The sequence below is a fragment of the Bubalus kerabau genome, chromosome 3, assembly GCF_029407905.1.
Source record: "Bubalus kerabau isolate K-KA32 ecotype Philippines breed swamp buffalo chromosome 3, PCC_UOA_SB_1v2, whole genome shotgun sequence".
Lineage (NCBI taxonomy): Eukaryota > Metazoa > Chordata > Mammalia > Artiodactyla > Bovidae > Bubalus > Bubalus kerabau.
In genome coordinates this window covers 61473067-61486749 of record NC_073626.1, presented here as the reverse complement: position 1 = coordinate 61486749, position 13683 = coordinate 61473067, and the positions used below count along the sequence as shown (strand labels likewise).

At 37.5% G+C, this 13683-nt stretch overlaps 1 protein-coding gene across 5 annotated transcripts in view; it reads left to right on the top strand.

The window, feature by feature from the left end:
• Window positions 1-13683, top strand: part of GULP1 (GULP PTB domain containing engulfment adaptor 1) — a 339709-nt gene that overhangs the window by 276673 nt on the left and 49353 nt on the right. For 4 of the 5 annotated variants that reach the window (XM_055571974.1, XM_055571972.1, XM_055571973.1 and 1 more), the window contains one exon: window positions 11833-11970. The exons of the other annotated variant lie outside the window; for it this stretch is intronic. In XM_055571974.1, the coding sequence (XP_055427949.1) occupies window positions 11833-11970 (138 nt within the window). The remainder of the gene's footprint in view (window positions 1-11832; window positions 11971-13683) is intronic. 5 annotated transcript variants of the gene reach the window in all.

Genomic DNA, 13683 nt, shown 5'->3' with positions numbered 1-13683 from the left:
GTGTTACTGTTAATTTCCCCTTTCATACTTGTTAGCATTTGTCTTACATATTGCGGTGCTCCTATGTTGGATGCATATATATTTATAATTGTTGTATCTTGTTCTTGGATTGTTCATTTGATCATTATGTAGTGTCCTTTGTCTCTTTACACAGCCTTTGTTTTAAAGTCTATTTTATCTGATATCGGAGAAGGCGATGGCACCCCACTCCAGTACTATTTATCTGATATGAGTGTTGCTACTCCTGCTTTCTTTTGGTCTCTATTTGTGTGGAATCATTAATTGCAATCACACTCCTACTTTAATGAATATTTAAAATATGTTACCCAGTGGCTCAGCGGTAAAGCATCCACCTGCAATGCAGAAGGTACAGATGTGGATTCAATCTCTGGGTCAGAAAGATTGCCTGGAGTAGAAAATGGTAACCTACTCCAGTATTCATGCCCGTAAAATCCTATGAAGAGAGGAGCCAGGCAGGCCGAAGTTCATGGAGTCGCACAGAGTTGGACACGTTTGAGCACACACACACTCACCCATTGAAACTATCTAGTTCTCAGTTAATGACAATGTAAAACTCTATAGGATTTATAGGGGGGAAAGCAAAGTTTGAATTTGCTTTCTGAGTGGTTTGTTCTTCAGCCTATGTCTGGGAGGTAACATCTATATTGAGTGTATGCAAAGATATTTCATCTTGTATTTAGGAATCTTTCTTCATATGCTTTGAAAGAGATGCATTTAAGTTTGGTTCACAGAGTATGAAAGAAGACAAAAGCTGTATGATGTTCATTAAAGTGCCCTGATCGACCCTTATTACCTGTAGACATAATCAGTGCATTAGTTTACTATAGCTTTCATAATAAAATACCACAGAACCTGGTGGCTCCAACAAGAGAAATTTATTTCTCACAGTTCTGGAGGCTGGAAGTTCATGAGTAAACTGACAGCAGCAAGCTTGGTTTCCTTTGAGGCATCTCTCCTTGGCCAGCAAATGGCAGCCCTCTTGGTGTCTCTTCTCATGGTTGTCTGCACATACACTCCTGGCATCTCTTTGTGTGTCTAATTTCTTCCTCTGATAATGTCACCTCCTCTTATAAGCTGGCTTAAAACTTAATATTCAAAAGACTAAGATTGTGGCATCTAGTCCCATCATTAATGGCAAATAGATAGAGAAAAAGTGGAAACAGTGACAGATTTTATATTCTTGGGCTCCAAAATCATTGCAGAGGGTGACTGCAGCCACCAGATTAAGATACTTGCTCCTTGGAAAAACATCTAGACAGCATATTAAAAAGCCAAGGCATCACTTGGCTGACAAAAGGCTACATAGTCAAAGCTATGGTTTTTCCAGTAGTCATGTAAAGATGAGAGTTGGACCGTAAAGAAGGCTGACCAGCAAAGAATTAATGCTTTCAAACTGTGGTGCTACAGAAGATTCTTCAGAATCCCTTGGACAGCAAGATGAAGCCAGTTAATCCTAAAGGAAATCAATACTGAGTATTCATTAAAAGGATTGATGCTGAAGCTGAAACTCCAATACTTTGGCCACCTGATGCAAAGAGCTGACTTACTGGAAAAGACCCTGATGCTGGGAAAGATTGAGGGCAAGAGGAGAGGTGGGTAATAGAGGTTGAGATGGTTAGATAGCAATGGACATGAGCTTGAGATACTGGGAAATACTGAAGGACAGGGAACCCTAGTGTGCTATAGTTCCTAGGGCCACAAAGAATGGGACACAACTTACGGAATGAATAACAACAACAAACATAAGGACACAAGTCAGATTGGATGAGGAACCACTCTAATGACCTTATTTTGACTTAATCAGCTCTTTCAAGCCTTATTTCCAATTAAGTTGGAAACACAATATAGTTGTGTTTTGAGGTATGGGAAGTAAGCCTTCAACATATAAATTTGGGTAGGAGGACAAAAGTCAGCACATAACACATGGTAACACTGTATATGTGAAATTCTTGTATATCTCCCCTACAGATCCAATGGGAAAAAAATAAAAATATAATCTCTTCCAGATTCCAAAGTAGGAAAAACCACTAGACTATTCAGGTATGACCTAAATCAAATCCCTTACAATGAAACAATGGAGGTGACAAGTAGATTCAAGCAATTAGATCCAATAGCAGAATGCCTGAAGAACTATGAACAGAGGTTCATGTACAGGAGGCAGTGATCAAGACCATCCCCAAGAAAAAAAAAGGCAAAATGGTTGTCTGTTCAGTTCAGTTCAGTTCAGTCACTCAGTCATGTCCAACTCTTTGTGACCCCATGGACTGCAGCATGCCAGGCCTCCCTGTCCATCACCAACTCCTGGAGTTTACTCAAACTCATGTGCATTGAGACAGTGATGCCATCCAACCATCTTATCCACTGTTGTCCCCTTCTCCTCCCTCTTTCAGTCTTCCCCAGCATCAGGGACTTTTCCAATGAGTCAGCTCTTTGCATCAGGTGGCCAAAGTATTGGAGTTTCAACTTCAACATCAGTCCTTCCAATGATTATGCAGGACTGCTTTCCTTTAGGATGGACTAGATGGATCTCCTTGCAGTCCAAGGGGCTCCCAAGTCTTAGGAGGCCTTAAAAATAGCTGATAAAGGAAGACAAGCTCAAGGCAAAGGAGAAAAGGAAAGATGTACCCATTTGAATGCAGAGTTTCAAAGAATAGCAAGGAGAGATATGAAAGCCTTCCTCGGTGATCAGTGTAAAGAAATAGAAGAAAGCAGTAGAATGGGAAAGACTCTCTTCAAGAGAATGAGAGATAGCAAGGGAACATTTCATGCGAAGATGGGTTCAATAAAGGACAGAAATGGTATGGATCTAACAGAAGCAGAAGATATAAAAAGAGGTGGCAAGAATACACAGAAGAACTATACAAAACAGATCTTCATGACCCAGATAACCACGATGGTATGATTTCTCACCTAGAACCAGATGTCCTGGAGTGTGAAGTCAAGTGGGCTTTAGGAGGCATCACTACGAACAAAGCTAGTAGAGGTGATGGAATTCCAGTTGAGCTATTTCAAATCCTAAAAGATGATACTGTGAAAGTGTTGCATTCAGTATGCCAGCAAGTTTGGAAAACTCAGCAATAGCCACAGGACTGGAAAAGGTCAGTTTTCATTCCAATCCCAAAGAATGTTCAAACTACCACACAATTGCACTCATCTCACACGCTAGCAGAGTAATGCTCAAAATTCCCCAAGCCAGGCTTCAACAGTACATGAATTCTGAAATTCCAGATGTCCAAGCTGAATATATGAAAGGTACAGGAATCGGAGATCAAACTGCCAACATCCATTGGATCATCAAAAAAGCAAGAGTTCCAGAAAAACATCTATTTCTGCTTTATTGACTATGCAAAAGCCTTTGACTGTGTGGATAACAACAAACTATGGGATATTCTTAAAGAGATGGGAATACCAGACCACCTGACCTGCCTGCTTAGAAATCTGCATACAGATCAAGAAGCAAGAGTTAAAACTGGGCATGTAACATCAGACTGGTTCCAAATTGGGAAGGGAGTACATAAAGGCTGTATATTGTCACCCTGCTTATTTAACTTACATGCAGAGACCATCATTGAGCAATGCTGGGCTGGATGAAGCACAAGCTGAACTCAAGATTGCCGGGAGAAATATCAATAACCTCAGATACGCAGATGGCACCACTGTTATGGCAGAAAGTGAAGAACTAAAGAGCCTCTTGATGAAAGTGAAAGAGGAGAGTGAAAAAGTTGGTTTAAAGCTCAACATTCAGAAAACAAAGATCATGGCATCTGGTCCCATCACTTCATGGGAAATAGATGGGGAAACAGTGGAAACAGTGGCTGACTTTATTTTGGGGGGCTCCAAAATCACTGCAGATGGTGACTGCAGCCATGAAATTAAAAAATGCTTGCTCCTTGAAAGAAAAGCTATGACCAACCTAGACAGCATCTTAAAAAGCAGAGACATTACTTTGTCAACAAAAGTCCATCTAGTCAAAGCTATTGTTATTTCCAGTAGACATGTATCTATGTGAGAGCTGAACTATAAAGAAAGCTGAGCACCAAAGAATGATGCTTTTGAACTGTGGTGTTGGAGAAGACTCTTAAGGGTCCCTTAAACAGCAAGGAGATCCAACCAGTCCATTCTAAAGGACATCAGTCCTGAATATTCATTGAAAGGACTGATACTGAAGCTGAAACTCCAATACTTTGACCACCTGATGCAAAGAACTGACTCACTGGAAAAGACCCTGCTGCTGGGAAGGATTGAAGGTGGAAGGAGAAGGGGATGACATAGGATGGATGGCATCACCAAATCGATGGACATGAGATAGAATAAGCTCTGGGATTTGGTGATGGACAGGGAAGCCTGGTGTGCTGCAGTCCATGGGGTCACAAAGAGTTGGACATGACTGAGCAACTGAACTGAGCTGACTCCACATTCATATTAATATGTAGTTGTGAATGTAATTTTCACCTAAAATTCCTATGTTGAAGCCCAACTCACAATATGGCCATATTTGGAGATAGAATCTTTAAGATAATTAGAGTTAAATTAGGTCAAATTAGACCTTAATTCAATAAGACTGGTGTCCTTACAATAAGAGAAGGAGACATCAGTTATGCATGAACACAGAGGAAAGCTATGTGAGAACATAGCAAGAAGACAGCCATCTATAAGCCAAGAGGCAAGGCTTCAGCAGAAACCAAACCTGCCAATTCCTTGATCTTGGACTTTAAGCCTCCAGAACTGTGAGAAAATAAATTTCTATTGTTGAAGCCATTCAATCTGTGGTATTTTGTTATGGAAGCCCTAGAAAATAAACATAGCTCTTTACTCATAAAGCCTAGAATTACTGTTTAGTAATTTTGATAAGATCATGAAAGTCAGTTTCAAAAACTGATTAACATTCAACCCCAATCATTTTACAAATAGATATTGCCAATGCTTTATTTTAATATGGTAGCATGTTTACTGACCAGGCTTCCCTGGTGGCTCAAATGGTAAAGAATCTGCCTACAATGCAAGAGACCTAGGTTCAGTCCCTGGGTTGGGAAGATCCCCTGGAGGAAGGCATGGCAACCGACTCCAGTATTTTTGCCTGGAGAATCCCCATGGATAGAGGAGCCTGGCAGGTTGTAATCCGTGAGGTCGCAAATAGTTGGACATGACTGAGCAACTAAGCAAGCTTACTGACCAAATAATTCAATTTGAAAGCCCTAGGAAATCTAGCCTGTAAACAGATTATGAAAATATTTTCATACATCTGCAGAGTTTACTAATCCATCATTTGATACTGATATCTTCAATCGATGTGTGTAACAACCTTTGACAATGTCTTGCTATTCAAAGAGTGGTCTGTATTAATACTGTTAAAACAAACAAACAAAAAAATATGTCAGTGAGGAAGAGACAGGCCAGTGAGGCAAAGTATAGGAGACAGATAGTCTCAGGAAAGACGCCTTCCGCAGAAGCTTTAGTAAGTTGAACATTTGTACCTCCTTGCTGTTGAAATGGCTGAATCAGGCTATCTAGCAGTGACTAAACATTACAGTCATACAGCATACAGCCTCATTTTAATTTTCATGCTTGCAAACAACTCTCTGATGACTTACCTTTGGTTTGTTTTTTTTTTTTTTTAATTTTATTTTATTTTTAAACTTTACATAATTGTATTAGTTTTGCAAAATATCAAAATCAATCCGCCACAGGTATACATGTGTTCCCCACCCTGAACCCTCCTCCCTCCTCCCTCCCCATACCATCCCTCTGGGTCGTCCCAGTGCACCAGCCCCAAGCATCCAGTATCGTGCATCGAACCTGGACTGGCAACTCGTTTCATACATGATATTTTACATGTTTCAATGCCATTCTCCCAAATCTTCCCACCCTCTCCCTCTCCCACAGAGTCCATAAGACTGTTCCATACATCAGTGTCTCTTTTGCTGTCTCATACACAGGGTTATTGTTACCATCTTTCTAAATTCCATATATATGTGTTAGTATACTGTATTGGTGTTTTTCTTTCTGGCTTACTTCACTCTGTAGAATAGGCTCCAGTTTCATCCACCTCATTAGAACTGATTCAAATGTATTCTTTTTAATGGCTGAGTAGTACTCCATTGTGTATATGTACCACAGCTTTCTTATCCATTCATCTGCTGATGGACATCTAGGTTGCTTCCATGTCCTGGCTATTATAAACAGTGCTGCGATGAACATTGGGGTACACATGTCTCTTTCCCTTCTGGTTTCCTCAGTGTGTGTGCCCAGCAGTGGGATTGCTGGATCATAAGGCAGTTCTTTTTCCAGTTTTTTAAGGAATCTCCACACTGTTCTCCATAGTGGCTGTACTAGTTTGCATTCCCACCAACAGTGTAAGAGGGTTCCCTTTTCTCCACACCCTCTCCAGCATTTATTGCTTGTAGACTTTTGGATCGCAGCCATTCTGACTGGTGTGAAATGGTACCTCATAGTGGTTTTGATTTGCATTTCTCTGATAATGAGTGATGTTGAGCATCTTTTCATGTGTTTGTTAGCCATCTGTATGTCTTCTTTGGAGAAATGTCTATTTAGTTCTTTGGCCCGTTTTTTGATTGGGTCATTTATTTTTCTGGAGTTGAGCTGTAGGAGTTGCTTGTATATTTTTGAGATTAGTTGTTTGTCAGTTGCTTCATTTGCTATTATTTTCTCCCATTCTGAAGGCTGTCTTTTCACCTTGCTAATAGTTTCCTTTGATGTGCAGAAGCTTTAAGGTTAATTAGGTTCCATTTGTTTATTTTTGCTTTTATTTCCAATATTCTGGGAGGTGGGTCATAGAGGATCCTGCTGTGATGTATGTCGGAGAGTGTTTTGCCTATGTTCTCCTCTAGGAGTTTTATAGTTTCTGGTCTTACGTTGAGATCTTTAATCCATTTTGAGTTTATTTTTGTGTATGGTGTTAGAAAGTGTTCTAGTTTCATTCTTTCACAAGTGGTTGACCAGTTTTCCCAGCACCACTTGTTAAAGAGATTGTCTTTAATCCATTGTATATTCTTGCCTCCTTTGTCAAAGATAAGGTGTCCGTAGGTGCGTGGATTTATCTCTGGGCTTTCTATTTTGTTCCATTGATCTATATTTCTGTCTTTGTGCCAGTACCATACTGTCTTGATAACTGTGGCTTTGTAGTAGAGCCTGAAGTCTGGTAGGTTGATTCCTCCAGTTCCATTCTTCTTTCTCAAGATTGCTTTGGCTATTCGAGGTTTTTTGTATTTCCATACAAATTGTGAAATTATTTGTTCTAGCTCTGTGAAGAATACTGTTGGTAGCTTGATAGGGATTGCATTGAATCTATAAATTGCTTTGGGTAGTATACTCATTTTCACTATATTGATTCTTCCAATCCATGAACATGGTATATTTCTCCATCTATTAGTGTCCTCTTTGATTTCTTTCACCAGTGTTGTATAGTTTTCTATATATAGGTCTTTAGTTTCTTTAGGTAGATATATTCCTAAGTATTTTATTCTTTCCATTGCAATGGTGAATGGAATTGTTTCCTTAATTTCTCTTTCTGTTTTCTCATTATTAGTGTATAGGAATGCAAGGGATTTCTGTGTGTTGATTTTATATCCTGCAACTTTACTATAGTCATTGATTAGTTCTAGTAATTTTCTGGTGGAGTCTTTAGGGTTTTCTATGTAGAGGATCATGTCATCTGCAAACAGTGAGAGCTTTACTTCTTCTTTTCCAATTTGGATTCCTTTTATTTCTTTTTCTGCTCTGACTTCTGTGGCCAAAACTTCCAAAACTATGTTGAATAGTAATGGTGAAAGTGGGCACCCTTGTCTTGTTCCTGACTTTAGAGGAAGTGCTTTCAATTTTTCACCATTGAGGATAATGTTTGCTGTGGGTTTGTCATATATAGCTTTGATTATGTTGAGGTATGTTCCTTCTATTCCTGCTTTCTGGAGGGTTTTTATCATAAATGGATGTTGAATTTTGTCAAAGGCTTTCTCTGCATCTATTGAGATAATCATGGTTTTTATTTTTCAATTTGTTAATGTGGTGTATTACATTGATTGATTTGCGGATATTGAAGAATCCTTGCATCCCTGGGATAAAGCCCACTTGGTCATGGTGTATGATCTTTTTAATGTGTTGTTGGATTCTGTTTGCTAGAATTTTGTTAAGGATTTTTGCATCTATGTTCATCAGTGATATTGGCCTGTAGTTTTATTTTTTTGTGGGATCTTTGTCAGGTTTTGGTATTAGGGTGATGGTGGCCTCATAGAATGAGATTGGAAGTTTACCTTCCTCTGCAATTTTCTGGAAGAGTTTGAGCAGGATTGGTGTTAGCTCTTGTCTAAATTTTTGGTAGAATTCAGCTGTGAAGCCGTCTGGACCTGGGCTTTTGTTTGCTGGAAGATTTTTGATTACAGTTTCAATTTCTGTGCTTGTGATGGGTCTGTTAAGATTTTCTATTTCTTCCTGGTCGAGTTTTGGAAAGTTGTACTTTTCTAAGAATTTATCCATTTCTTCCATGTTGTCCATTTTATTGGCATATCATTGTTGATAGTAGTCTCTTATGATCCTTTGTATTTCTGTGTTGTCTGTTGTGATCTCTCCATTTTCATTTCTAATTTTATTGATTTGATTTTTCTCCCTTTGTTTCTTGATGAGTCTGGCTAATGGTTTGTCAATTTTATTTATCCTTTCAAAGAACCAGCTTTTGGTTTTGTTGATTTTTGCTATGGTCTCTTTTGTTTCTTTTGCATTTATTTCTGCTCTAAGTTTTAAGATTTCTTTCCTTCTACTAACCCTGGGGTTCTTCATTTCTTCCTTTTCTAGTTGCTTTAGGTGTAGAGTTAGGTTATTTATTTGACTTTTTTCTTGTTTCTTGAGGTATGCCTGTATTGCTATGAACTTTCCCCTTAGGACTGCTTTTACCGTGTCCCACAGGTTTTGGGTTGTTGTGTTTTCATTTTCATTCATTTCTATGCAAATTTTTATTTCTTTTTTGATTTCTTCTGTGATTTGTTGGTTATTCAGCAGCGTGTTGTTCAGCCTCCATATGTTGGATTTTTTTAATAGTTTTTCTCTTGTAATTGAGATCTAATCTTACTGCATTGTGGTCAGAAAAGATGCTTGGAATGATTTCTATTTTTTTGAATTTACCAAGGCTAGATTTATGGCCCAGGATGTGATCTATCCTGGATAAGGTTCCATGTGCGCTTGAGAAAAAGGTGAAATTCATTGTTTTGGGATGAAATGTCCTATAGATATCAATTAGGTCTAACTGGTCTATTGTCTCATTTAAAGTTTGTGTTTCCTTGTTAATTTTCTGTTTAGTTGATCTATCCATAGGTGTGAGTGGGGTATTAAAGTCTCCCACTCTTATTGTGTTATTGTTAATTTCCCCTTTCATTCTTGTTAGCATTTGTCTTACATACTGCGGTGCTCCCGTGTTGGGTGCATATATATTTATAATTGTTATATCTTCATCTTGGATTGATCCTTTGATCATTATGTAGTGACCTTCTTTGTCTCTTTTCACAGCCTTTGTTTTAAAGTATATTTTATCTGATATGAGTATTGCTACTCCTGCTTTCTTTTGGTACCTATTTGCATGGAAAATCTTTTTCCAGCCCTTCACTTTCAGTCTGTATGTGTCCCCTGTTCTGAGGTGGGTCTTGGTATGCAAGGAAAGAATACAGCATTGTAGACATTTACTTTTGTAGCTCATTTTGTGTACTCATTTTCAGCCGATGATCAGTAATGTGAATCAGAGTACAGATCAAATCTCAGCAAGCAGACATGTCAATCTCTGAACTTAGAAGGATCACGCACTATCCTCTTCCACTTTCATCAAGAGGCTTTTGAGTTCCTCTTCACTTTCTGCCATAAGGGTGGTGTCATCTGCATATCTGAGGTTACTGATATATCTTCTGGCAATCTTGATTCCAGCTTGTGCTTCTTCCAGCCCACCGTTTCTCATGATGTACTCTGCATAGAAGTTAAATAAGCAGGGTGACAATATACAGCCTCGACATACTCCTTTTCCTATTTGGAACCAGTGTGTTGTTCCATGTCCAGTTCTAACTGTTGTTTCCTGACCTGCATATAGGTTTCTCAAGAGGCAGATCAGGTGTTCTGGTATTCCCATCTCTTTCAGAATTTTCCACAGTTTATTGTGATCCACACAGTCAAAGGCTTTGGCATAGTCAATAAAGCAGAAATAGATGTTTTTCTGGAACTCTCTTGCCTTTTTGATGATCCAGTGGATGTTGGCAATTTGGTCTCTGGTTCCTCTGCCTTTTCTAAAACCAGCTTGAACATCTGGAAGTTCACGGTTCACGTACTGCTGAAGCCTGGCTTGCAGAATTTTGAGCTTTACTTTACTAGCATGTGAGATGAGAGCAATTGTGTGGTAGTTTGAACATTCTTTGGCATTGCCTTTCTTTGGGATTGGAATGAAAACTGACCTTTTCCAGTCCCGTGGCCACTGCTGAGTTTTTCAAATTTGCTGGCATATTGAGTGTAGCACTTTCACAGCATCATCTTTCAGAATTTGAAATAGCTCAACTGGAATTCCATCACCTCCACTGGCTTTGTTCATAGCGATGCTTTCTAAGGCCCACTTGACTTCACATTCCAGGATGCCTGGCTCTAGGTGAGTGATCACACCACCGTGATTATCTGGGTCATGAAGATCTTTTTTATACAGTTTTTCTGTGTATTCTGGCCACCTCTTCTTAATATCTTCTGCTTCTATTAGGTCCATACCATTTCTGTCCTTTATCGAGCCCATCTTTGCATGAAATGTTCCTTTGGTATCTCTAACTTTCTTGAAGAGACCACTAGTTTTTCCCATCCTGTTGTTTTCCTCTATTTCTTTGCATTGATCACTGAGGAAGGCTTTCTTATCTCTCCTTGCTATTCTTTGGAACTCTGCATTCAGATGCTTATATCTTTCATTTTCTCCTTTGATTTTTGCTTCTCTTCCTTTCACAGCTATTTGTAAGGCCTCCCCAGACAGCCATTTTGCTTTTTTGCATTTCTTTTCCATGGGGATGGTCTTGATCCCTGTCTCCTGTACAATGTCACAAACCTCTGTCCATAGTTCATCAGGCACTCTCTCTATCAGATCTCGTCCCTTAAATCTATTTCTCACTTCCACTGTATAATTATAACGCATTTGATTTAGGTCATATCTGATGATCTAGTGGTTTTCCCCACTTTCTTCAATTTAAGTCTGAATATTGACTTAGTAGTTAGGAAGCTGAATGTGTAAATCTTCTTCATTCATTGCTCCAATGGAAAACATTGCAGAAGTTGCAAGGGTGATTTTCCTTAGATAGAAGAGGTTCAAGAGTATTTGAGTTTACCATGAAGATATGTACTGTATAACATGTTTCATATGAAATTGTATACAGATGATGTTATGTTTTAAGCTGTAATATTAGTAGCAATAAAATAAAATGAAAAGATTCTGGTTCAAAGGGTTCTGCCAATTTTGTAACCTTTTGGAAATATATTAATCTGTCTAGACCTCAGTAACCTCCTAAGTAAAATTGCACAGTTGAAGTAATGGTATCCGAAGATCCCTTGTAGCTCAGGAAACCCATGAACCTCTGATCCTCTTTCCCCTTGTGTTTTTCTAAGTGCTATTGAAATGATTTAGCTAAATCCTGAGTCAGAAGGTTTATCTCATTACATTTTTATTTAAGTTGAGGTGTATGTAGTTATAAAACCAGAGTACGACAGACGATGTTTCATAAGTTGTGTTATTTGCACAGCTGGTATTCCAGAAAAAGAAATCTCTTCAACTATGTTTATTTTCATCTGTGTTCACAGGAAGTTCAACACAATTGCCAGCTTCACAGAATATCATTTTGTGCAGATGATAAAACTGACAAGAGGATATTCACTTTCATATGCAAAGATTCCGAGTCAAATAAACATTTGTGCTATGTATTTGACAGCGAAAAGTGTGTAAGTATGCCAGATGTTTTAGGGTGGTTTGCTCTACTTTGTAAGCCAGGAATTGAGTTGTTTCCAGCATTAGTAAAGTATTTAGAAATGAATAAGGTCTGCAAATACTTAACTTTACAAATAGATTCTTCCTGTCATGAGAATATGCTTCAGGATTTCATCCCTAAATAAATTTCACGTTAATGGAAACAAGCTTGCATGCAATTTTCTTTCCTTAGAATGTCATCCTTATGTCATATGTTTACCTGTCTTATAATCACTTGACTTGAAATTTTAAACTCAAATACAATTTAGTAATGTGCATATAATGCAAAGTATTTTTTCAGGAATGTCATGGATCTGATGAAAATAAATATTTTTTTTTTGAAAATAAATATTTTAAACTGTAGAAAATGAAATTTGTATGGCTCTTCAAAAAAAATCTGATACTTTTAAACTCTGATTCTTGATTTTCATTATTCAGAAAACTTTTTATAATTAAATGTGATAGAATTGTGTGTATGTGTGTGTATGTGAGTGATTAAGCTTGGGAATATAATCTAAAGTTCTTAGCAAGTAAGAACAATTAGGATATTCCAAAGTTAAGCTCTCTGACAATTCTTTAATCATCTGGAATTCTTAAGGAAAACCCATATCTTGACTATATGCATAAGCTAATACTAATGATAACCTAGTCTGAGATCCTGTTATAAAATGTAGTATGTGAATTCCAAGCACACATTGTAGCCATTGATAGCTTTAAATGAGAAAGAACATTTAATCTCAACAGCAGGATTGCCTTAGACAGGAAGAAATTTAGTTTATTTATTGTTCATTTTATCATACTGTCAAAATAGAAGGGAATAATATTATTATCACTATAATATATTTCTTTGATTTCAGTATGTGGGCTTCATAAAAACACTTTTTTATCTGTCCATGTAACTCCTGCATCAGGTGGAAAATAGATACTCAATGAATTTTTTTTCCTTTAAAAAGGCTATGTGGATAAATTGACAAAAGGTAGAGCAAGTTATTATCTCTGGCTTTTAAACTATAGTTCTTCAAATACGCAAACTACTGTGCTAACCTATTTGGCATCATAATATGTTTTGAAAATTTGATGAATATTATGAAATATCTTGTCAGAATACTATCCTTATTTGTTTAAGACAATGTTATGTGAACTATATGGCATTTTGTATGAAATTAAAAAGTTCTATTTGAATGTATCCTATTGAATGAATGCCATATATTTAACGTTCCAGGTGCTTCTTAACCATGATTACTTGCAGGTATTTTCTATGTGATTGAGAAGATTAAAGTTGATACTTGTTGAATATCTTCTACATGTAAGATATTATAACCTTTTACCACTTATGACAAACAGTAAATTAAATTGTCCTTCTTTCTTGCCTTACATATAGAAATAAACTTGCTTAGGATTTTTTGAAATATTCATAACCCAAGTCCTTTATAAATACTAGTTTTTTATAATTTTGTCACATTTTACCTTTCTTTGATGTCCAAACTTGTTATGTGATTAACACAAACACTTGCCAGAATTCCCCATTGTTTTCAAACTACAAACTATATTTCTATCTAATGGTAATTTTTTTAATTGATTTCCAAAATTTCACTTCCTTGCCCCTTTATTCCTCTCTTGATATAGCATATTAGCTCTCTTTTATCTTGAAGGTTGAACATATTTTCCTGAAGCCTGCACCAGTGGCT